Genomic DNA, 25102 nt, shown 5'->3' with positions numbered 1-25102 from the left:
TCGTCACGATCTGAAATTTCTTCGTTTGTGTATTTTCTTAGTTGTTTACGGTCTCCAGATCAAGGGTTTGAGTCTTCGTGAAAGCCGGGACCAAGTCTTGTCTTGTTTCTACCTTCGGCAACCCAAATAATAAACGTTTATTGAATACATTTATGCAGCATATACTATGGACCACACACGGTGCTACAGATTTTACAAATAACTCTTTCAATCCTCACAATAACAATGAGGGAGGTTGTTTTTAGCCATTTTACAGTTAAGGAGATTGAGGCACAGAGCCGTTGAATAACTTGCCCGACTGACAGAGATGGAAACCCAGACACGAGGTTCTTAGTTACAACGCGACGCTTTTTAGATATATAAACTCACGGGTGGATGACACTGACTAAATGAACGAACGCACGAAAATGTGAATATAAACGTTGATTTTCTTTTTGTTTTTTGCGTCTCCAGATTCCCCAGATCTGCCGCAAGGGGGCGCTCCCTCCCAGGTCTTGACGACAGTCCTCAGGGCGCGCACTCCTTTTGCGTCTCGGGCTCGCGCGCGCTGCCGCGGCACCGGAAGTGACTGAGCTTGCAAGTTCCCCCGGTCTCTTCAGGGGAAACTGAGGCCGGCTCGTTCGGAAGAGACAGCGTGAGCCGTCAGCCAGGTAGGCCGGCCCAGGTCCGCAGCGCGGAACTTGGCCACGAAGAGCCCTAGCGTCTGGAAACTACCTGGCCGATGAAGGGGGGACGTGGCCCCCCACGGCTCGCGGGGCTCGCAGGTGAGAGCACCGCCTCCCCTATGCGTGGCAGGCGCCGCGCCCAATGGGAGCCCTCGCCGTCCCGCTTCCGTGCCGACAGGCCTCGCTGATTGGCTACGCCGGAGCGGGCCGCCGGGGGCGAGACCCCTCCTTCTTGAAAGGGCTAGGGGGAGCCCCTGAGGGAGAGCAGTTGCCTGGCAACGGGGCGGTGGCCCGGCGGGTACCCGGCCTAGCGCGCGGGAGAAGCCGCCAGGCCGCAGCCCACCGGCCCCGGGCTCCGGAGAGGTGCAGCCCCCGGCCCCCAAGCCCTCCCGGGGGCGCCAGGAAGCCACCTTGGGCCTGTCCTCAGGAAAACGTGGTCTCAGCTGGGGGGCGGGGGGGGGACTTCGAGCAGGCCTCAGTCCCTCTCCCTGACCCGAGGAGAGGCCCGGAGCCTCACCCTCACCCCGTCTTTGTGCAGGGCGCCGGCGGCCATTGTGTCCGTGCGGGGAATGGAGGACCCGGCAATCCCCCACCGCCGCCGCCACGTCCAGGGCCTTTGGGGAATTCAAAGAAAATCAGCGGTGTTTCTGGGGGGTCCCCGGCCGTCAGCCTCCCGGAAAGGCCCGGGGATGGCCTTTCCGAAGTCAGACCGCAGATCCGAGGCAGTTTCCCCCTCCTTCTGTCCCTTCTCGAAACCTTGAACCCCATTGAGAAGTCCCTTCAGGGTTTCGGAAGCCTTACCCCGGGCTGGTACTTAAATAGAAACGGCGACAACAACAAAAAACCTAAACCCCACACCAGCCACCTCCGGGAGAGTTCTCCTGGCTCCCAGTAGGAGGCGGAGAGCCAAGGGGCGTGCAAGAGCGAGGGGGCTGGGCTCCCGGGTGGCAGGAGGCCGCTGCCGAGTGGCCGCCCTCGATCCGGGCGATGGAGGAGGAAGCGAGCGAGGGGGCCGGTTCCTGAGCTTCGTAATTCCTGTGTCGCCTTTTGGGCTCCCAGCCTGCGGGGTCGCATGATCCCTCCGGCCGGAGCTCCTTTTTTTGCCAGCCGCCGTGAGGCCGGCTGAGTTACCGGCATCCCGGCTGCCACCTCGTCGCCCGACCTATGTTACAAAAGATCTTCCGGGGGTTGCACCTGCCTGCGGTCGCCTGAGAAGGATTTGAATGTAGGTGGTGCGGGGGTGGGGATGGGGGGCACACTGCCCGTGCGGGTGACTTTCTGAGGAAGGCATTTCGGAGAAAAGGGGGTGGCTGGGGTAAAAAAAAAAAAAAAAAAAAAAAAGCTTGTGCGATGATTCAGAAAGAGCCCACTGGTGCTGGTGCTTTCAATTTGACTTCATTGAAGTCTCCTGGAAGCCAGACCCAGACCTTCCTAAGAGCCACAAAGAAACCATTTCTGGTACCTCCAGGGGGCAATGGGATATTGTAGGGTAAATGGCATGCATATTAATTTTTTTTTTTCCTGAAGCTCTTTCTCTTCCATCAGAACCTCATCTTGGCTTTGGATCCCAGAAGAGAACCACTGAGCAGAGACCAGACTCAGTGAGTGAGCAGGTGTTTTGGACAATGGACTGGTCGAGCCCATCCCTATTATAAAAATGTCTCAGAGCAACCGGGAGCTGGTGGTTGACTTTCTCTCCTACAAGCTTTCCCAGAAAGGATACAGCTGGAGTCAGTTTAGCGATGTGGAAGAGAACAGAACTGAGGCCCCAGAAGGGACTGAATCGGAGATGGAGACCCCCAGTGCCGTCAATGGCAACCCGTCCTGGCACTTGGCGGACAGCCCTGCGGTGAATGGAGCCACTGGCCACAGCAGCAGCTTGGACGCCCGGGAGGTGATCCCCATGGCAGCGGTGAAGCAAGCGCTGAGGGAGGCCGGGGATGAGTTTGAACTGAGGTACCGGCGGGCATTCAGCGACCTGACGTCCCAGCTTCACATCACCCCAGGGACGGCATATCAGAGCTTCGAGCAGGTAGTGAACGAACTCTTCCGGGATGGGGTGAACTGGGGTCGCATCGTGGCCTTTTTCTCCTTCGGTGGGGCACTGTGCGTGGAGAGCGTGGACAAAGAGATGCAGGTACTGGTGAGTCGGATCGCAACTTGGATGGCCACTTACCTGAACGACCACCTAGAGCCTTGGATCCAGGAGAACGGCGGCTGGGTAAGGACCACGCCCCTTGTGTGTCCCTTTCCCTTGGCTTCTGGTCACAGAGATCCCTAACAGCTTCTCCCCTGCTTCTTGTTCCGTGGTGCGGGGTGATTCTCGGAGCTACTGTTTGTTAAGGAGATGTGACTGGTCTCCTTGCACCGCAAGAGGTTGGCCGTTCTCAAATACCGATGACCTAGTTCTTGAAGGACTAGGCAGCTCTCATTCCGGTCACCCTCGTGGCCCCACTCTTTCATACTTGGGTTCCCATTTCTCAGCAGAAGAAAACAGCCTGTGTGTTTATGGGGCCCCACATCTTTGCGAGTGGGAAGTCAGTCCAGTGCTCCCCTCAAATGGGTCATCACAGAAAGGGCCGATGAGCATAATGCCTGGGAGCCCCTCCATTCTCAACTCCCCCCAGGATGTCAGTCCTGTCCCGGGCTTCCCTCCCACACATCAAGTTCCCTTTATTTCAGAGTTTGCGCACATGTTCCTCTCCTCTGAGAACAGGGCACGGCCAGGCAGAAGTTCCCACTGGCTGGGATGGCTGAGGATTGTCAGATTTGAGGGCAGTGTAGGCAGTGCCAGTGGGCTGGCCGTGTTTGTGCTGCAGCCCTGTGTCCCTTTGCTCCAAAGCGTGTAACTTTCTGCATGGTTGGCCTTTTTGTGGAGCCCTTGCTGTGTCACGCATTAAGCCTGGGGACTTTGCACCTCGCTGCCCAGGGTCGGTTGGGGAGCCCCAGCTGTTCTGCCTGTTGCTTTCCGGCCAGGGCCCCAGGGCCCTTCGTGGCGCCCCGTGTGCCGGCAAAGCACGCACCCGGTCTTTGGGACGTTGAGAGTCAGTGACAGCCTTCGGGAACAAACTGACCTAGGCTTGAGCGCCAAACCCGGTCACTTCACCGGCATTGTGACCTTGGACAGGCCACTTTACCTTGAGCCTCAGTTTCTTCCACTAAAAAAATGCGCTGAGCCCTCTTTGCGTTGCAGCATATTGTAAATCTTGGAGCTGATGTGAGCAGCGACTGGCACCAGCAAGTTTCTGGAGCAGTTGTTACTGGTTCCAGATGCACTTTCTGGGCCCTGGAGTCATGCCTCATTCGTTTCTCAGGGAGGGAGAATCTCTTGCCCATCACCATGTCAGGAGGAGATCGTGGTGAGAGGTTCCTTGCCAGTGGTCATTGGAGGCAATTTTTGCTCTTCCACAGTGAGATCAGTCCTAATTTCCTTGCTTATCCTCCTGCGTAGGGGAGGTGCAGGGCTTATGAGAGGTATTTGGTCCCCTCAGGATACTCAGAAAAATTGAGCAGGCTTTGGGAAACAGGTCATCGGTTGAAGGAGCTGAGGTGGAAGGGGCCACGCACAGGAGACTCTGGAATGTCAAGCATGCAAATTATCCATAGGCTGGGCCTAGGGCGTGGCACCTTCAGTTTACCTCGGAGCAGGAGACCTCCTGGTCTGCCCTGGAACCCTTCCCCCTGTCTTATTTCCCATCTCTTTGCAACTTCATTAACTCTTCCTGCCGCTGGTTCCTGTAAAATACAAAGGGGTCAAGTCAGTAGAGGTCAGATGACTGGGGTGGGGTTGAGGGGAGGTAAAGGTGCAGGGCTCACCAGCCAAGGCTGACCAGACTTGAAAGCCATTCTGTAAATGAACTCCCTGGGGGGATAAATGATTAAATAGTTCCTGTTGGTTTGTGTGATGACCTCGCCTATTCCCTCCTGCTTTGATTCTCTTTGGGGGCAAATATTTGTTCAGCTGATTCCAGGAGGGATGGGATTCCAGCGCTTTAGACACACCCTCTGAGGCATCTCCTAGTAGACTTGGGCCTTATGCCCACCTTGTCCTATGTTGTGTCTTTGGCCAGTGGTGCTAATACCAGGTGGGCTGTTGCCAGCTGTTAACAAAAGGCAGTTTGGGAGAGGTGCCTGTTCCGTGGGCCAGCCTCTGAGGAGGGCTTCGTGGGTCAGAGACCTGCCAGTCGCCCGGTATTGTACATGGAGAGAGGTTTCAGACACAGCAGCATGGGGCAAGTTCGTCGGATGGCCCCTCGATTGAAATTACATCTTCTGTCTCTTTGCTCAAAGATTTTCAGAGCCCGTTAGATAACATACCATATGCTACTTCCTCTTGGTGGACAGAGGGCTTTGTGTGCAGAAGAGCAAGTTATGTCAGCACCATGTCTGGGCACACATGCTCTCTGAGGCCAGGAGGTAAAGAACATTCGACTGGGGATCCTATGGGTAGAAGCTAGTCGCCCATCCTGTTTGAGCTGCACAGACTGGCTACAGGCATCTCAAAACCTTCCTGGGAGCTCTGGTGAATCCAGGAGTGTAGGACTTACGGGCCATTACCACCTTGGGGTTGGCTCTAAATTTAGCATCCCTACAGGAGAGGTGAAGAAAACGAACCTTTGTGGAGTACATCTTGTTTGAGACATCGTGTTGAGTCTGTCATTTATGCAACCAAAATTTATTGAGCAGCTACCATGAAGCAGGCCCTGTGCTAGGTGCTGACCATAAGCTGCACACGATATCTTCCCTCATGGAAATGACCTGCTATTTCACCCACACAATAACTTTCCAAGGCAGGTGGGTTTATTCCCAGTTTACCTGTGAAACTCCTTGAGAGCTAAATGACTGGCTCCAGGTATCTCTCAACCAGTTAAGTGACTGAGTGAGAATTTATACCTAGGTCAGCCTGACTCCAGAGCTTGAAGCCTTTTCCATCTGTATCAGGCTGCCCTAGGTACTGTAAGAAAGTGACCCAGCCATCCTGGCACAGAAAGCCAGAGATACGGTAAGGCCAAACCAAACATGCCTGTGGAGGGACTCAGCCTGGTCGGCGACGCTGACACTGTTCAGGTAGCTGCGGGTAGAACAGTGCCTTTGTTGGCAGTAGCAGGTTCCCAAAGGCTGTGTGTAGCCTGATTCTGGCACTGGTAAAACTCAAGTGGGCATCAAGGTTTTGCCCAGCCAGAGTGACCTTCTTGTTAGTGTTTTCATTGTCCTACCCCCTCAGGCTCTGCCAGTAGATCAGTATCATGTGCTTGTGGGGAGAGGTAGCCTGCTTCAAATCCACCTACTTAATTGTGGGTGAGTTCCAAGGACTGGAATTTCAGTCTTAGCCACACCACTGCCTTACTGGAGCCCCATGACAAGGTGCTGGACCTGTTTGTCTCTTCCTTCTATCTCTCCCACCTGTAAAATAGAATAATGATAGCCCCCTGCAATAGCTTGACTCTAGTAAAGGATCTAGAACAAAAGCCCTTCCTGGACTTTAATTGTAGGGTGGGAGAAGCACCTCTTTTAACGAGTGGGCTATCAGGCTCAGAAGACTGAACTTTGGCCCTGGAGCTTCTCAAGAAACAAAGCCAGCTCCTGAGATAATCATCTAGATTGGAGCATGATGTGACCTTCCCTATAGGAACAGAGTGTTTCTGGGGCTTTCCAATGGGAATGTGGACAGTTTTAGGGTGAGGGCCCAGGTAGCCTAGACCATTTTGGGATCGCTGTCCCTGGGAAGCCCCTAAGCTTGATAGAAACACCATTGCTGAGAGCAATCAACAGTATGTGGGGAGAGGAAACAGAACTTGGCCTTTCCCAGGTTGCATGGCTCTGTGGTCTTCTAGTTTCTATAGATTTCTTCTTGCTTCTTTGGCATGGGTACACGTGTAGCTGAAGCACCTCAGTGACCTTTGCAGATCTCGGCAGCTGCTGGCAGTTCTGCGGTTTTCTTGGGGAAACCCCATTAGAAACCCCAAACGTGGAAATTTTTAGTAATCTCATTCAGGTCCCAAAGTGAGGTCGAAATGTCTCAGGGACTCCACCTCAAAGCACCCAGTTCTTCTGGACGTACATTTGAGGTTGCTTTTAATTCTGTCACTGTCACAGAATTTTCCAGACTTCCTGGGACTAATTTCCCCCGTGGCCCCACAGAGCACTTCAGCTTCTGCTAGAAAATTACCCAGGTGTTTTTTCAGGGGGTCTCGACAAAACCCAGAGGATTTTCTTGTCTTTTGTGGGGGCAGTCAACCACATTTGTTTGGGCTGCCGGAAGCAGGGGTTGTCAGCTGTCAGTTCCCCAACAGGGATCAGTCCTAAGGTCAGTGGGCTTCAGCATTTTCGAGTACCCACAGCCTTCCGTCATGGGGCTTTCTTTCAGCAACCGTGGTCTTGTCTGGGTTTAGCATGGATAGATTTAGGGGTAATTCCCATTGAGCTGCTCTCTGACAGAAGCATAATCTCCTACTACCTTAATTAGCAGGGCCCCGTCCCCTCCCCCAACCTCCAACCTAATTCCACAGAGTCCTCCCTCGGGACTCCCTCTCTTTTCTTTGAAGGAGTCACTCTGCTCCTGGAGCCACTTCTCTTCTGTCCCTCTAGCCGACAGTCTGTCTTCCCCATTCCCAGTTGGCAGACCTGAGTCAGACAGTCCCACGGGGTCTTTTTGTTTAGCCTGGGGAAGAGAAGACTCAGGAGAATATGATCACCAGTTTCAAATATCTGGGAAGAGGGGCTGACCTTTTTTATTGGTAAAGTACGCAGCAGAATTCAAATAAATGAAGAATAACAGTGGTAGTACTAAATGAGTGTAAAGAAGACATTTCTAACACGATCATATCGCTGCCAGATTTAGGTGTTTCCTGAAGGTCAAGCCTGCATCTCGTCCATACTCGTTTCCTCAGCACTGAGCAGAGGCCCTGGCCATAGCAGGTACCTAATGAAAGAGATGCCCACCACATTTCTGAAGAAACAGGCAGTTAGCAGACCGGAAACCAGAATAATAGTAATGGGAACTCCTTTAGCTGATAGTTCAGTCATTGATTCAGACGGTATTTATTGAGCTTCTATGCACAGGCTGTCCTAGGTACTCGGGATACTGCCTTAAGTAAAACAAAGTTTCTGTCCTTGTTAAGCTCACATTCTATTGGGGAGAAACAGACGACAAATATGTAGCTATACATCTATATATGTAATATATCAAATGAGAGGAAGCGCTATGAAGAAAATAAAGCAGGTTGAGGTATAGGGCATGCCTAGCAAGGGAGGTGGGGCTGCAGTTTTAAGAGTGGTTAGGGAAGGCCTCACCAACGTAATATTTGAGCCAAAACCTGAAGAATGTGGTGGGAGAAGAAATAGCAAGGAGGAGAGTGGTTGGGATCGAGGTGGGGAGAGGTGGCCAAAGGCCAGGTTGCACAGGGCATTACAGGCCAGGGTGAGGACTTGGCCGTGGTTGAATGCGTGAGAGGCCAGGCAGTAGTTTGGAGCAGGGTTAAAGTGATCTGAATTCTGCAAGAGCTGTAGCCAGGAACCCAGTGATGAGGGTGGTGCAACTGCCAGATTAGAAAGAACAGTGGTTTGGATCGGGAGATGGAGGTGAAAGTTGTAATCAGGGACTAAGATTACGGCCAACCTTGCACACAGCCTATTGATGGAAGCCACATTTCTTAACCACTAGGAGGTCATTAAATCAAGGCTAAATAAGCAAGATGTTCTTTAGGGATAGTTCTCTCCAAATGGGGTATCCTGAATGGTCCTCCTCCATTCTAGCAATATTTCTGTCTGAAACATTGTCTGAGCTTGGGTCCCAGCTCACCCACGTCTAGCTGTGTGACCTTGGGCAAGCTCTTTGAATTCTCTGAACCTTGGGGAAAGTATTACCTGCTTCATCAAGTTATGACAAAGATCTCAGAGAAGCATATGCCCAAGATGTGTAGAGCCTGGCACGCGTTGTTATCATAATTCTCATCATCTTCGCCTCAGAACTCAAGTCAGAAACCCATTCAGCATCCATTCTCCTGTTTTGGACTCCATACCCCTCCAGCCCGTCCTCAGGGCAGGGTCCTAGCCATCTCGTTCTGCTCTGACTCTCTGTCTTACCTTGGCCATCTCACTTCACCCCCAGGCTCCAGTTCCCCCCCTCATCTGCAGGATGGAGGGTTGAGGTGGACAGTCTAGGAATCCTGGTTGTCCCTTAAGCCTTGTGGCCAGTTCCACCATTAAAGCCTTTGAGTTACATTGGAGGATAGCTCTTGCCTGTCAACAGCTGCAGCACTTGAACTGCAAAAATTAAGTAATTCCGGTGTTGATATAGGGTAATTTCTCATGACCTCGTGATACTAACATTCTACATTTATGTAGCACTTTGCAACTCCAAAAGCGCTTTCACGTCCACCTTGCCTTTTTGATGCCTAGAGCTGCCCAGGGAGGTGAGCAGGAGGGAAATCAGGCTGAGGAAGGTGAAATGGCTTGCCCCAGGTTACACATCAGGAGGAAGATGGAGGGTTTGGGTTTTTGGATCACTGGACCACTTAACTTGCTGCGTGACCGTGGACAAGTCTTGTAACTTGTAAGTGGCCGTAATAACAATGCCTTGTCCTGAAGACTCAGTGAGTTAATCCGCTTCTTAACATTCTCAGAGTAGTGACTATGAGTGTCCACAGCACACAGCAGCCTCATCCTAGGGCTCCTTCTGGCTTCCCATTTATTACATATTGATTTTTGTAAATAGTGTTTTTGCAGAAAGAAACTGCCTCTGGGACCTTCTGGTACTTGGTTTCATCCCTGATGAGACTCTCAGGCCAAGCCGGAGCCTTACAGCTAGCTCTAAGCTACAGGGCTTTTTGGGCAGACTCCAGAGCTCCCCTCGGAACTAGAGGTTTTTCTCTCGCTCTTCAGGAAATGCCTTTGCAATGACTTCCACAGACTGCTTCCTGTCCCAGCCCTGCAGCCGATTCCTGCTGGTGAGAGTGTAGAAACTGGAAAGTAATGTCCCTAAAGACTTCCCCCTCCCCACAAACGACTGTTTTTGGACGTGTCCCTCCCTTTCCTCTTGTCAGTTACTTTCTGTGCTCCTTTCCCCTTCACCTGGATTCTCTCTACAACCCTTGGTCAACTCTTTTAAGACTTGAACATCCATTTCCACCTAGTTCTGTCAGGCTGTCCCCCCACCTCCCCATCCTGGAGGCTGCCCGGAACTCCATCTCTCTCTCCCAGGCTCCATCACTCAGTAGCAGTTTCAGTCTGGGTCTCCCCCTAGAGGGACATTAAGCCTGTCACTTTCGGTGCCTTGTATCATCCATTAACCCTGAGTTCCCCCCAGAGGTCCCTGCCCCACCCCCGCACGGGATGGAGACTGCTGAGAGATCTCAGAGGTGTGGCACATAGAAACCCTGCCTCTTGGAGACTGATGGCAGAGGGTAGAGTGAGGTGGAGCCAGCCCCTCCCCCTTCACCTTTCAGGAGGGAGCTAGAAGGTTGAAAACCTTGTTGGACAACCATCTGAGGAATGGGAGCTAGCTTGGGAGGGGATTGGAACGCACTCAACTATGCCTCAGATCCTTTGTTCCGCTCTTGAAAGGGAAACATTCCCCTCCCTCCTCCCAGGCCACACACACGTGCCTTTGTTCCCCCGGTCAGGCCAGGCAGAGCCAGGAACACAGTGTCCCTTCCAAGGAGCCTGACTTGTCTCCCCAGAGATTGGCTTCCTGGTCAGCAGGATTGAGATTTTTGCTCAGGAACACCCCCCCCCCCCAATCTCCTGTCCTTTCCATGGAAGAGTCTTTCTCTCAGAGGCTGAAAACTTGCCTACAGAGCTGTCCAGGGACTTCCCTGGAATTACTCCCCGGGATGCCCACATCCCAGAATTACACAGTCCCTCCCTCTTATTCCACTTGGTGATTAGTATTATTGTTAACATTACTATTAATAGCACCTGACATTTATCAAGTGCTTGCTCGATGCCAGGCATTGTTCAAAGCGCTGTATATGTATTTATTCCACTTGCCTCGCAGCACTTTGAAGTTGGTACTATTATTAACCCCATTTTACAAATGAGGAAACTGAGGTACAGAGAAGTTAAGCAACTTATGCAAGGTAGCACAGTTAGTAAAGTGGCAAAGCCTGGGACCGTAGCTTTCAAGCTCCCACTTTTAAATATTCTGCCCCCCCCCCACACACACACACACTGTGCCAGTGTTAGATGATGGTGGCCACTCATGTGACAGGCCTTTTACCAACATCATCTCTGTGCTACTGTCCCAACAACTTTACAGGACACTGAGATTTGGAGGGTTTAATTAGCAGGAGGCAGAGTCGGGATTTGAAACCAAGACTGTCTTACTCCAAAGCCTGTGTTCTTTATCTCTGCCCTCCTTAAACCCTACAAGGTTATCTTCGTTCCATGGCTGAGAACACTGAGGCTCAGAGAGAAGTGACGTGTCCTGGGCCTCATAAGCTAATACCAGGGCAACCTGGGCTCAAGCTCGAGGTGACACTTTCAACACTTTACTGCCTTAGTAGTCTGTAGCATGATGATAGTAGCTTTTTATTTTTATTTTTTTTAATTTTTGAGACAGACAGAGACAGAATGTGAGTGGGTTAGTGGCAGAGAGAGAGGGAGACACAGGATCCGAAGCAGGCTTTAGTCTCCGAGCTGTCAGCACAGAGCCCGACGCGGGGCTCGAACCCACGAACTACAAGATCATGACCTGAGCTGAAGTCGGATGCTCATCCGACTGAGCCACCTGGGCGCCCCTATGATAGTAGCTTTTGTGTGCATGCAAACGCTGTATAATTTACCTGCCCCCTTGTATATATCATTTCACAGTGAGGTAAGTGAGGTGGGTATGTTTAGTCCCGTTTCAGGAAAGAAACTAAGGCAAGGTTTATCCCACAGTAAATGGCAGAGTCAAACTTACAGGCCTTTCTGGCTTTTAATGCCTGAATGTTATCTATGATGCCCGCCTTCCCTAACTCTGTTCATCTCTTTGAGCTGTCCTTAGAGTTTTGTTGCATTTGTTGAGGCAGCAAATACTGATGAATGCTTTATACGTGCTAAGTGCTGGGGATACTGTGGGTATTGGGGTGAGTGGACCTGGGTCCCATCCTTCTGCCACCTCAGTCGGGCTATATGTGCCATCCGTCTACCCCCTCCATTGTGCCTCCACCAGGCAAGGTTCATTATAGTTAGCATGTACTGATCACATGCCACACACCCATAGGTAAAACTCTGGACTCAGATTTGAAGCTTAGATTGATCTCTTGCTCTACTACCTAAGTACTAGGCATATCAATTTTCAAATTCTCACCCTTGAATCTGAGAGAATAGCACCAACCCATCAGAGTAAGGGAGGCTTAAGCAAGAAAGTGAAATGTAAAAGTGCTTTTTAATAATAATAACAGATGGTATGTATTGAGTGTTTACTCTGTGCCAAGTGCTGCATTGATGCCCTTGACATAATCATCTTGTTTGATCCTCACAACCGTGTCACGACAGAGAATCCAGAGCTTCTAGAGGCTCTGTAACATGTCCACACTGACATACCTTGTAGGAGGCAGGTCTGGGGCTCACACTCAGACGTATCTGGTGCCAAAGCCTACCCTCAAGCCACTGTGTCATTGCTTCTTTGCAGGTCTGGACTGGCTTATTTCACCCTGCGTTCCTGGCACAGGGCCTGAGGTTGGGTAAGGGCTTGGGCAGCATCTGCTCAACGAACATGGAGGGTTATTATTAGATGCAGGTTAGGTGACAAGAATGCCTCTGTTCCTAAGGAAGCAAACTCATTTGCAGCAGGAGGAATGGACCCGAACCACTTGGTGAAGGGCTCTGGGCAAACTGTGCCAAATCTGTGGTGTCGTTTCCAGAAGCAGAAGAGGACAGACCCACTGGCTGCATCCCACAGATGCCCTGGAACTCTGCCAACCCAGTCCACTTCCACCATCAGCTATTCAGTGGATGACTCGGTCCAGAGGTCTCCACTCTTGGGCTGCATTATCAACATGCGCCTTCTCCTTTGCCAGCTGCTCTGCCAAGCCAGACCCTCTCCTGTGCCACTAGTGGAAAGTGTCAGGAAGGGGAACGAGCACTAAAGGCTTGAACGATAGCTTTCTCAGCAGTGTAGCTTTGTGCAGTGCACTTCACACTGAGCCCTCAGTTTCTCCGTCTGTAAGGTGAAGATAAGAGTCATCCCTCGATGAAGATAATAGTAGTAATCTCTTTTTCATAGGCTTTCTGGGTTTCTTTAGCCTGGATCACTCTTCTCCTAGATCTGATCAGGACTGTCATCTTACCATTTAAGTCTCAGCTGAAATGATCACCTCTTGAGAAGCCACCTATGTTTACATGTTTACTGTCTGTCTCCTCCAGTAAAATCCCCTAGAGTGTGCAGGAGTTTTGCCTCATTTTTTCCTTCATCCCCAGCCTCCAGCAGAGTGCTTGGCATGTAGGAGACATTCAGCACATATTTGTTAAATGAGTGAGAGATCTTGTAGCCCACCTAGCACAGAGCCCGACATAGTATTAGGCATCATTATTACCTGTTAGGAAGATGTGGACCATGAAGGCGTATGGCAGGTGGAAGGAATGTGACAGGGACAGCCTCGGTAGGTAAGAACTACTCGGGCGGATCTAGAGGATCGAAAGTGTATGATGTGTTTGGGAGGCAGTGAGCAGGCAGACTGGCTGAAGAGGGTCTGGGCTGTCCAGTAGAGCTGGTCGGGGAGGAGGGAGCAGTGACTGATGGCAGAAGCCCCTGGGCAGAGGGATGGGGATGGTTGACAGTACAGGTGGCCCAACGGGGAGAGGCCTAGCACTGGAGGGATGCAGCCAGGTCTCCAGAAACCCCTGGGAAAGAGAGTCTTGCCAGCTGGGGCACAGCAGGGAAAACTGCAGGGAGATAAAAGCCAGAGGCACCTGCGACCTGTGGATCAGGTAGACTGCCCTGGTTGTTATTTTGGGGCTCGGGGCAGGTGCAGATTCAAAGGCTTGATTGAAGCCTTTTGGCAACTCTTGTCTCAGTAGGGTAAACGTCACCTGTCTCCTGCCACCTGTGGCAACAATGCCAGGAAGGTACCCTCGGAAGGCCCGAAGGGGCCCAACTTTCCTGCTGCCCTCATGGAGCAAGAACTACCCACCAGGAGAGGCCACTCCTTCCCTGTCGTACAAGCCCCTTTCTGAAGGGCTCAGGTGGCTTGTAAGATACCTTGTGCCCAGGAGGCCCCCATGGTTCTGGCCCGTGGAAGGCAGGGGCAGGGCTTTGGAAGCCGTTGACAGCTGGGCCCAGCTGGGGGAAGGGATCAGTTTGGGAGCAGGTGCAGATTTCAGGGAGGGCGGGGCCTGAAGGGAAGTAGGGATCTTGGTAGACTACAGAATTTCCCTCCCCATCCCCCCACCACAGCTGGCTTCTCTAGGAACCTGATGACCTAGTTACAGTGCTTAGAAATTGGTAGCTTAGCTTGCAATTTAAGGCCATACCAGTCTCTCCTTTCTGGGGCTTCTTGGGTCCAAAAGGTGCCTGGCATTCCCCCAAGGGGGCTCCGTGCGAAGGACATGCACCGTATCACATGTCCAGGCTTCTTGTCCAAGAAAGGAAAGAACCAATCAGGCTTCTCCCTTCTTTCCTGATGGGCCCTCCACCCACCCAAGGGAGAAAAGACTTCCCCCGCCCTTATCCTTGCCCACTTCTTTCTCTCTCCAGGGGGTTAAATGGGTGGCAAACAAAGGTCATGCACTTCTTCCCTGGAGGTTCAGTGGAGAGGGAGAGACAGCTTGAGCATACCTGACCATTTCCTCCTTACCTCCTCATCCATGTGATGTTCAGACTGGATGCAAGGGGGTGAAGAAGAATCTTCTGGGGGCTCTGGAGGCTCCAGCCCTCCCAGGCAATAGCTACTCCTGGTATTCCTGGTGTCTGCCTCCTTCAGACAGATTCCATCCCTGTTAAGAGGCACAAAATTTGGCAAACCAGTACCGAAGCCTCCTTGCTCTGTAGTTATCCTTGGACAAATTACTTAATCTCCCCTAGCCTTAGTTTCCTCATCCATAAAAAGGAGATAATAATACACAGTGCTTTTCTTGAAAGACTCTTAGGAGCATGAAAATAACTGGTAAGACACCTGGAACACTGAGCATGGAGGCTAGCATACAGTCATTACTCAGTGTGACAGCTGCTGTGAGTGCTGTTATTGTCCGAGTGTCTTCCCAGGTAATCAGGTTGCTGTGATCACCATTGGCGCTACTCTCCAATAGCAAACTTTTAGTCTGAGAGAGTGCATGTGTATCCTTTGAACCAATAGCTTGGAGATTTTAAGATTCCTGAAGCTGAGACCAGTGGTCCATAACCTTGTCCTCCACCTCCTCCACAAGTGCCCCAGGTCATGCTCTGTTCACAGGAATCGTGCGGGCATTTGGCAATAGGGCATATTTTCTTCGATCTTTGCTGAATACCTCCAAGAAGGCCGGGCCCTCCTTCTCTGCTTTATTTACTGCTGTATCCCTAGAACCCGCTATAGAACCTGGAACACAGAAGACACTCAGTCATTATTTGTCGACTGAGCGGAAGGCTTTGTGAGTTGAATATTTAAAGTATATAGGAGCTGGGGCACCTGGCTGGCTCCATCTGGAGCATGTGACTCTTGATCTTGAGGTTGGAAGTTTGAGCCCCACGTTGGGTGTAGAGAGTACTTAAAAATAAAGTCGTTTAAATAAAATAAAAATATAAGTACAGAGAAGCACAGCTAACATACGGTAGGTGCGTGACATGTGTTCGGATGATTAAACAAGGTGTTGTGAGGCCTCTGAGTTTTTCCAGGACGGCTTTGCTCCTTGTTTGCTGTGTGGCCATAAGCCTCTTGCCCAAGCTCTGCCTGTTGCCTCATCTGTTGCAGAAAGATAACACTGGCCTTGCCTCCCTCATGGGCTAGCTGTGAGGCCCAGGGAGATGATAGATGAAAAAGCACTTTGAGAACTATAAATATTTGGTCTTGTTGCTGCTCCCTGACGAGGTCACCGCCATAGCTACGTCATGTGTTCGTTCAACCAACAGGCCTGTTTCGAGTGGAAGAATAGCTGGCTCTCTCGCTTCTCCCGCTTCACAAGTTTGGACCAGTTACTTTACTTCTTTAAGTTTGGACATCTTTTTTTTTTTTTTTAATTTTTTAATGTTTTATTTATTTCTGAGAGAGAGAGAGACAGTGTGAGCAGGGGAGGAGCAGAGAGAGAGGGAGACACAGAATCTGAAACAGGCTCCAGGCTCTGAGCTGTCAGCACAGAGCCTGACGCGGGACTCGAACCCACGAACCGCAAGATCATGACCTGAGCCAAAGTCGGACGCTTAACTGACTGAGCCACCCAGGAGCCCCTAAGTCTGGACATCTATAAAATGGAGATAATATTCTTTCCACAGGATTGTTGGGAGTTAGCCGAAAGCAAGGTCCTCTGAACATATTGAGGCTGCAAACTGTCTCTCTTGCTGTCGTCAACTAAGATTAGGCCAGCCTTTGGTGGCTGAGGGTTTAGTGACATAGGCCATTACATGCCTTCTGTAGTCAAATTACCAAGAAAGGCCAGAAGTCTTGAGTGTGACTCAAATGGGAAGTAGAAATGAGTGTTCCCTCCTAACCCCAGGATGTCCACGCCTGCTGGACAGGATGAGCTGGACTGCTGAGTGGGAGAGCTGACCCAGCCAGGATCAGTGCTGCTTAAACATAAATCCATGAGGCCCAGTGGGCCTCACCCCATACTCTCCTCTGATTCAGAACAAGAACAACCACCCCTTGTTCTACCCACTCTCCGTCTGCTACTCACCCAGAAAAATTTCCCTTTGCTCATAGCACCCATGTTCATATGAAGCCCCAGGGGCTACCGTATCAAGGAAATCTTCAAGGAGTCCTCAGAAACAGCCCTTTGGGGCAGGGTCTAGTGAGGGAGCCCAAGTCTCAGCTCAGGGTCTCCTGGGACTGGGTCAAGCAGCAGGTGCAGGCGTGAGGCCCCAGGCTGGTGGCTAAGTGACGAAACTGAGAGATGCATAGGGCCAGACAAGAGCCAACCTAGAGGAAACTGCCTGCCTGTCCAGGCAGGTGTGTGGGCACCTGGGGGCAGTTTCTGGTCTGAGTTAGTGGTGGAAGTTGGCCTTCCAAATGAGTACTCCAAACCTCAGTGAGGGAAGCCCATGGAACTCAGGGCAGAGCCTGCAGTTGGCACCCAAGTCAGTACCTTTGAACCCCTGTCCACCTCTTCTGGTTGAAAGAAGCCCTTACTCTGGGCTCCATGGCACTCCTTCTAGAAAGTCTCTAGGGACAATGAAGTAATAATCATAGCTCCCTTTATGGGGCCCCTGCTGTGGGTTGAGCACTACAGCGGGGGCTTTTTAAGAAAATGAGATCATATTGTTATTGGGCTATGGAGTCAGACACAGCTGAATTTGAATCCAGGCTCCATCAAGTACCAGCTCCTTGACGTTGGGCACATTCCTCCCCTTCTCTGAGCCTCTGAAAAATGGAGATAATAATACCTGCCTCAGTTTTTTGTAAGGATGAAATGAGATCATATGTATCAAGCTCCACACAGATGTTAGAGTAATTTTAACAATAATATTTATTGTGTAATCGCATGTAAGTGTTCATATGTATTCTCTGAATTCTCAAAGTAGTACCATTGAGGTAGGTACTTTTCTTATTCTCATTTTACAGAGAAAAGTGAGGCATAGGGAATTTTAAGGGATTTGCCCAAAGATGCACAGCTACTGAGTGGTGAAGTCATGATTTGAACCCAAGCCTGTTGGTTCCAAAGCCCACATGTTCTACCTCTGGATAAGGAGGGCCCAGTAAATGTTGCTGCTGTTACTCTTGCATCCAGCATCGTAACTGCCTGTGGTTTTGGCCTATCTGCTGAATTCTGAGCTCAGTGAAGGCTCGAAACCCATCTTAATCACCTTGCATCCCCAAAGACCAACATAGTACTCATAGTACTCATTAATATTTGCTTAATGGCTGAGAATATTCCCCATCTTCATTAATCAATCAGTAGCTCTTTATCGACCATTTCCTGTAGGCTAGATTTGAACTAAATCCTGGGAGGAATGCAAAGTACAAGTCTGCCTCTGTAAACGGAAGATTGGGTGTGTGTATGGTTGGGTGGGGGGAGCATTCCAGAGCGCTGTGTCATTGGCAGAAACTTCCACACAGGAGGCAGAAACAATACAGGTGGCTTGGGGATGTTTTCCAAGCTGGAATTCCCACCCCTCCCTGACTAGGCCACTCCCTCCATCTTCTGCAGAACAAGGTGGCACAGATTCCCTATTCCTGCCTTAGGCAGAAGACACTCCTCCTCTCTGCACCCTCTCCAGCAAGGAGGGTGCATCCTTCTTGCTCCTGCAACCAATTCATGGAAGCCTGGAATGACAGGGAAAGAATCAGAAGTTTGGAGCTGGGAAGGGACCTTAAGAAAATCACTACTGCCTGGGCACTGCAGCCGGAGCCGTCTTTTAAAAACCAGGCACAGGGGCGCCTGGGAAGCTCAGCTGGTTAAGTGTCTGACTCTTGGTTTCAGCTCAGGTCTGATCTCACAGTTTGTGAGTTCGAGTGGAATCTGCCTCTGTACTGACAGTGAGGCGCCTGCTTGGGATTCTCTCTTTCTTTGCCCCTCTGCCACTGATGTGGGGGGGGGGGTGGGTGCACACATGCTCACTTTCTCTCAAAATAAATAAACTGGAAAAACTTTTTAAAAACCAAGTTCAGATCTTATCATATTCTTGCTTACAAACCTCCACCCACTTGGAATAAAACCCAGAGTCCTTACCAAGTCCGCTAAAGCCTGCATGATCTGGTCCTGGCTGCCTCTCCCATCCTCCCTCCACGCCTCCACTCCCTCTCTGTACCCAGACCTCAGAGGCTCCTGCTGTTCCTGGTTCCCACCACACATGTCCCTGCCTTAGGGCTTTTGTAGTTGCTGTTGCCACTCCCTAGAATGCTCTGCCCTGGTGTATGGCTTACCGGTTCTTTCCATTGACTCAGCTCCCAGGTCACTACCTCCAAGAGGTTCTCTTTGACCTTTCATCTAAAGTAGCTGAGCTACTTGATTTTAGTCTTTCACCTACTATATTATCTAGTCTTTTACCTGCTTATATTTTTGTCATAGCACTGATCTCTGACATTTTTCTTTTGTGTGTTTACTTGGTTTTTGTCTGTTTCTTCTACTGGAATACAAGCCTCATGATTATAAAGACTTTGGTTTGTTCATTAGTTTATCTGTAGTTCCTAAAACTGGTCCTTGCAGGTAGTAAACATTCAGTGAATGATTTTGGGACAAATGACTGAGCAGATGAGCAAACCTGAGGTGGTGTTTTCGTTTTATACATGAGAAAACTGAGGTCCAGAGAAGTGAAGCCAATAAGAAATGAGAGTGGTGTTTCAACTCCTCTGGAATGCTAAGCACCGAGCCACTGTGTTCAGTGATTTACTTGCATTATCTTTGTTACTTCTCTTTCTTATAATAAGTTGTTTGGAACATCATTTTTTTGTATACCATTAGAGCATTTAAAAGAAAATTAGAAGGGCAGCTCAGTCGGTTGAGTATCAGACTCTTGATTTCAGCTCAGGTCATGATCCCAGAGTTGTGGGATCAAGACCCACGATGGGCTCCTCACTGAGTGTGGAGCCTGCTTAAGATTCTTTCTCCCTCTGATCTTTTTTCTCTCTCTCTTTCTCTCTCTCTCTCCAAAAAAAAAAAAGAAAGAAAGAAAAAAGAAAACTAGACCAACTCTTATTTTTTATTGGAACCTCATTCTGTTTTACAAAGAGTTGGAGGCAACTTAGGAAAATTCATGTAACTAGAAGGATTTAGACATCAGGTGAAAGAAAAGTATGGGTAAGAAAACAAGAGCCAGAACTAAAATAGGTTCCACAGAAATGGATACATGAGTCCCTTTGAACTGAGCAAAGTTTTCCTACTGTTGTTACAATTGATAACTAAATTATGCCTATATTCTTAAAAATGCTTTTTTATTTTTTATTCCAGTCATGGGGCACTTAGCTGGCTCAGTTGGTGGAGCATGCAGCTCTTGATCTTGGGGTTATGAGTTTGAACCCCACGTTGGACATGAAGCCTACTTTAAAAATAAAATTCAGTCACACACATGACCTTGAGATTGTCCCAGACTGCATATAATAGTCCAAGAATTGTTGGCTTCCTCACCACCTCATCAGCTGGGCTCCTGGACTAAGGCAGCAGTCTCTTCCTTCTCATTTACCAGAAGAGCCGGTCCAGCAGGGAGGAGCCTGGCCCTTGCCCCAACCCCAGCTTTGTCTCAAAGAGAGCCTTTTCCCCAGAAGATTAATTGAGATCTCACCGTTGAAGTCTCCATTCTTAAGACAGTTTGAACTGAATTAAAGAGAGAAGACTTAATTACATGAAAAGAGATGTGAAAGCCACAAATAAATGCTAAACGCCAAGTAAGAGAAGCGCATCACAGCAGAGGGGCCATTAGAACTGGAGCTTACCATAGAGAGGGAGGAGGAGGACTGGTGCTCCCAGCAGGGGGTCATGCGAGCTAAGATGTGCCAGCCGGGATGGACTCTTGAGAAGAGACCCATAAGCAGCAGAGATCCAGTTTGGAGTATGTGTGGAATGGCCCCTCTTATTAGGTGATAAAGCCAGAAAGGTCAGTGGGAGCTAGATTTGTGGAAGCCTCAAGTGCCAAGGAAAGATTCCGAGGCCCGCCTCGGCAGCCCTGGTATCCCAAGAAATGAGTCATTGCCAAGCATAGATGCCCATCCTGGCTGCCTGTCAGGCCGCTGATTCCCAGGTAGCAGTGCCAGCATCTGAAATGGGAGCCAGGACCTTGAACTGACAGTGACCAGAAGAACAAGCATGGGGCATTTGTCAGTTGAGACTTTGGCCATCCTGGGTGCGTTCCCTCATTTTGGTGATTCAGCAAATGTTTATTGGGCACCATTTACGTGCCAGGCTTTGTGTTAAGTGCCGGGGGTGCTTGGCGAACAGGACAGTCAAGGACGCTGCTGTCACAGAACTCTTATATTAGTGGGGAAGACAACTAGCCTATAAAACAAATAAGATGATTTCAAACAGAATATTAAGCGATGTAAAGAAAATGAAACTGAGTAATGGAGTATCTAGGGAAACAACTTTTTGCAGGGAGATCAAGGAAAGCTTCTTCAAGGAGGTGACAGTTGACCTGAGACTAGGTTAAGGGGAAAGAGCCCGCCTGGGAAGAGTTGAAATAAAGATTTTGCAAGCAGAAAAGCAAGACAGGGTTGAACTTGGCTCATCCAAGCTTTGGGCCAGTGCAGATACTCAGCTCTGCCACTGACATGCCCACTCTGGGCCTTTGTTTCCCTTTGAAGTGTTATAGATGAAACTGATCCTCACACCTCCCTCACAGAGGTCCAAAGGGAATAAGCCAAAGGTGACTGCCATTTATTGAGCTCCTGTCCCATGCCGGGTGTTCTGTGCATTTCCTCATTTAATTCTGCCACCCAGCCTGTATGGTACATGGTCTGTTGGCCCCAGCTTCTCTTCCAGTGGGGAAACTGAGGCCTGGAATGGTAAAGTTCCATGCCCAGGATCCTGCAGCGTGTGCACAGTAGAACCTGGATTCACATCCATTTTGGTCTCACTCTGAAACCAGAATGCTTTCCGTTGCCCCACCTTTGGAATAAATGAAGCATTGTTAGTTCAGCATGTGCAGAAACCCACGTAGCAAAAGCAGAGTGGAGGAGGAATCATGGGATAAGGGTTTGGAAGGATACCTACTATCCTTGCCCACTGTGAGGACTCTTTTTGCTCATCTTCAGGAGGATGTCCCCAGAGCCTGGGGTTACTGTTGGCCTTTGCCAGAGGCATGTTCGGACTTAACCAGCTGAGTATCCCCCAGTTTCCTGCTTTTACCATCTCAGCTGCTGGTCAGGAGGTTTGGGAAGGTGACATCATCTAGCTGAATCAGCTGCTGCTTCTAGACACTTTAACAGGAACTGAAAGTCCTTGCTCCTTCCTTTCTGCTCCGCAAGTCTCTCCGGAATGAGTTTGGGTGACAGGTATTCCACCTGTCTGCAGGGGGTTGGATAGAGCAGTACTCCCACTTATAGAGAGCTGGAAGTTTCATTTTCTTGGAAAAAGCTGTCCTCAAGGCTTCCCAAGCTAAAGGATCAGTGTCCTTGGGAGATAGAAGGATTCACAGGAGGACCCTGGTGACTCTGTTCCACTTTATTTATTTATTATTTATTTATTTATTTGTCAATGTGGAATTTTTTTAATTTTATTTTTTATTTTATTTTTTTTTTTTGAGAGCAAGAGAGAGCCACAGATGCATGTGAACTGGGGAGGGGCAGAGGGAGAGAGAGAGAGAATCTTAAGCAGGCTCCACACCCAGTGTGGAGCCCAAGCGGGGCTCAATCTCATGATTCTGAGATCATGACCTGAGCCAGAATCAAGAATCTGGATGCTTAACCAACTGAGCCACCCAGGTGCCCCCTCTTCTACCTTCATTGAGCCCTGTGACCTCGGCAAGAGCTTCTGACTCTTTTGATCTCTTTCACCTAAGTCCAAGGTCCAGGCCCAGCACTGTAGGATGGGCAAATAAAATGTTATTTGTGGTCTTTAGACTTGTGACAAGTCTGGGCAAGAGGACCAAAAACTTAGATTTCAGAGCAGAGCAGCCACAGCACTATGATCTATTGAATACCTGCCCTTGCCTCTTGACCCAGTGACCATAAAGGAAAAAAAAAATAAGTGAAGTAGATTTAAAAAAAGAAAAAAAATCAAAAGAAAGTAATAAAAAAGATGGCTCAGTGCCAGGTAAGTAGGACAACAGATGGCTTATTTGTGCTGTGACTTTGCTTCTCTCAGCTTCACTGTTTTCACATGCAAAATGGATTTCACCACGGTTTTGGCTCCTTGGGTCATTAGAATATTACGTAACACATGGAAAGCTTTCAGCCGTTCACCTAGCACCCAGGGAGTGTTCATTAAACGGTAACCCTGTAGATAGGTTCTCAAAAGAGGGCCAGCCCATCGGGTAAGGTCAGGGAAAAGGTGGGCTTAGAACTGGCTTTGGAGCTAGGATACACTTGTGGCTGGATGGATGCTGATAATCTGCTGTATAGTCTTTGACAATTGACTTGTTACCTCTCGGAGCCTCTGTTTTCTCTGTAAAACATGGGCCCTGTTAGAACTCACTTCACAGGGTTATGGAAGGGGTTATTAAGGTGCTATATTAATAATGGAAACCACTGACTAGAGTCTCTCTCCAGCATGTGCTATTGCTGTTTCTTATTTGGCAGGGGAACTAGCCTGGGTAAAGACTGGAAACGGGATGTGGGAAGACCCAGCTATTGCTCATTCCCTCTCTCACCTGGGTAACTGGATCTGCTGTCTCCCTGCTTGTGCTCTTGCCTGCCCCCACCCCCAGTCTGTTATCTATATAACAACCAGTGATCTTTCTTTTTTTTTTTTTTTTTAACTTTTTAAATGTTTATTTCAGAGAGAGAGCTCTGGTGCTAGTGGGGGAGGGGCAGAGAAAGAGGGAGACACAGAATCCAAAGCAGGCTCCAGGCTCTGAGCTGTCAGCACAGAGCCAGATGTAGGGCTTGAACTCATGAACCGTGAGATCATGACCTGAGCTGAAGTCAGACACCTAACTGACTAAGCCATCCAGGTGCCCCATAACCAGTGATCTTTCTAAAATAGAAATCACATCCAGTCATTCTTCAGTTCAAGACCCTCCAATGACTTGCCATTCATGAGAATAAAAACCGAAGTGTATACAGTGCAGGGACAGATGGAGGACAATCCCCTAGAAATAAGTGCCCTGGGCTTATTCCTTCTCAGAAGCAGCCCTGCTCCTGTGTCCCTGTGTGTGTGCGTGTGTGCAGGCACAAGTGAATAAAACAGTGATGATGCTATGCACTCAGGACATTTCATAATAGGTTAGGACATTCACCACTGCCTTGGGGCTCTTGAAGGTCATCACGGCTGAGAAAGCCAAAGCACTCAGGCAGGCCTCCTCCCCTCTGCATCTGAGTCATTTCCTGAGACATGTTGGTCATTCATTCACTTGCTCATTAACAAGTATTTACTGAGTGCCTGCCGTGCATTAGGCACTGAGCTGTAGGTTGGGTATGCAGTGTGGACAAACCAAGTCTCTGTTTCACTGTACAAGCAATGGCAGAAGCAGGAGGCTCTTGGGCGGGGGAGCATGGACCAGAGCAAGAGACCAGTAAGAAGCTGGGCTGGTGACAATGGTAGCTTGTCTCAAGGTGGAGGTGTGGCAGAAGCAGTGAGTAGTGAAGTCAGAGCTTCAGTATAGTTTGAAGGTCGGGTGAACTGTGTTTGCTGATGATTGGATAAGAGGCGTGAGAGATGAGTCCCAAGTTTTTGGCCTGAGCCACTGGAAGGAGCTTGCTGCCATTTAATGAGAAGAGGAAGATGTCATGGCCAGTAGTAGGTTCCCAAAAGGACTGTGGAGTTAGGCTGCCTGCACTCAAGTCCTAGTTTGCTTCCTCTTTGACTTTTGGCAAGTGTTTGACTTCACTAAGCCTCAGTTTCCTCAAATGTAAACCTCTTTAGGCTTTAGGCAGCTGGGTGCTGTGAAAACTAAAAGCGGGTACTATTTCTTAAGGGCTAGGGCAACGCTGGTATACACTAAGTCCTCAGTAAGGTTTAGCTCTGATTATTATTATTATTGTGGAAGGCAGGGAATCCCGTGACCAAGCAGGCAGCAGGTCCCACCCCACCTCCACCACCCCCTCAAGGAGCCCACCCTCCAATAGGCAGCTCAGACACCATCTGTCCAGCAGAGAAAAGCCACAGGGAGACAGCTTTCAGGGAGCATTAGATAGATGAGCCCTTCCCAAGAAACTTAATCTCATTCTCAGCAGGTGCTAATCCCAGCAGCCTCCCTTGGTATCTGAGCCCAGCCCACCCAGTTCCTTTTCCACCCCCACCATGAGTCCCAGACCTCTTCCCCTTCTCACCAGCCCCAACTGCCACCAGCACACTTCCTTACCAGATGGAGAGGCTCCAGCAGGAGGAAACTGCCATCTATCTGACTGAACCGAGTCCCTCACATGTATCAGGTCACCCAAGGCTTCAGGTGCCACCTGTCCAGGGCCCCCGTTTGCCTCCCTCCCCAGGTGCCAGTTCCTGGGCGTGGAGCTTGATCCAGGCGGAGCCAGCCTGGAGCCAGCTGGAGCGGGGACTCCCATTGTGCCCCAGCTGCCGCCTGCCCTCCCACCCTCAGGCCACGAAACAGGCTTAACCCTTTGGATACCACACATGTAGCCGGAGTTAGTGGTTGCCATTCTGAGTATTGCACTGTTTTCCAGCACACCATTTTTGTTTGTTTAAGAAAGTTATTATAAATACAACAGTGTACGTAATGTGTACATAAAGTTTCAAGAATAAGAAAACTGATCATCTGTAAACGTATCACCCAGTTT

General features: G+C 49.7%; 1 protein-coding gene and 1 long non-coding RNA gene across 7 annotated transcripts in view; one reads left to right on the top strand and one right to left on the bottom strand.

The window, feature by feature from the left end:
* The first annotated feature begins 668 nt into the window (after positions 1-668).
* Positions 669-25102, top strand: part of BCL2L1 (BCL2 like 1) — a 48059-nt gene continuing 23625 nt past the window's right edge. Inside the window, exons 1-2 of one of the 5 annotated variants that reach the window (XM_039237692.1) lie at positions 669-764; positions 2211-2886. In XM_039237692.1, coding sequence (XP_039093623.1) covers positions 2323-2886 — 564 coding nt within the window. In that variant the 5' untranslated portion in view covers positions 669-764; positions 2211-2322. The other 4 variants (XM_039237691.1, XR_005529396.1, XR_005529395.1 and 1 more) reach the window with 4 other exon arrangements.
* LOC120235383 lies at positions 12018-15203 on the bottom strand. Of its 2 annotated transcripts, XR_005529398.1 has the most exons (3): positions 14765-15203; positions 14447-14585; positions 12018-12813 (listed from the first exon to the last, which is right to left on the bottom strand). It is a non-coding gene; the product is annotated as an uncharacterized LOC120235383 (long non-coding RNA). The 2 variants fall into 2 exon arrangements; XR_005529397.1 differs by having other exon boundaries at positions 14447-15203.

Source organism: Hyaena hyaena, unplaced genomic scaffold, assembly GCF_003009895.1.
Source record: "Hyaena hyaena isolate Hyena2069 unplaced genomic scaffold, ASM300989v1 scaffold_131, whole genome shotgun sequence".
Lineage (NCBI taxonomy): Eukaryota > Metazoa > Chordata > Mammalia > Carnivora > Hyaenidae > Hyaena > Hyaena hyaena.
The sequence above is the reverse complement of the archived record's forward strand: the minus strand, read 5'-3'. Positions and strand labels throughout refer to the sequence as shown.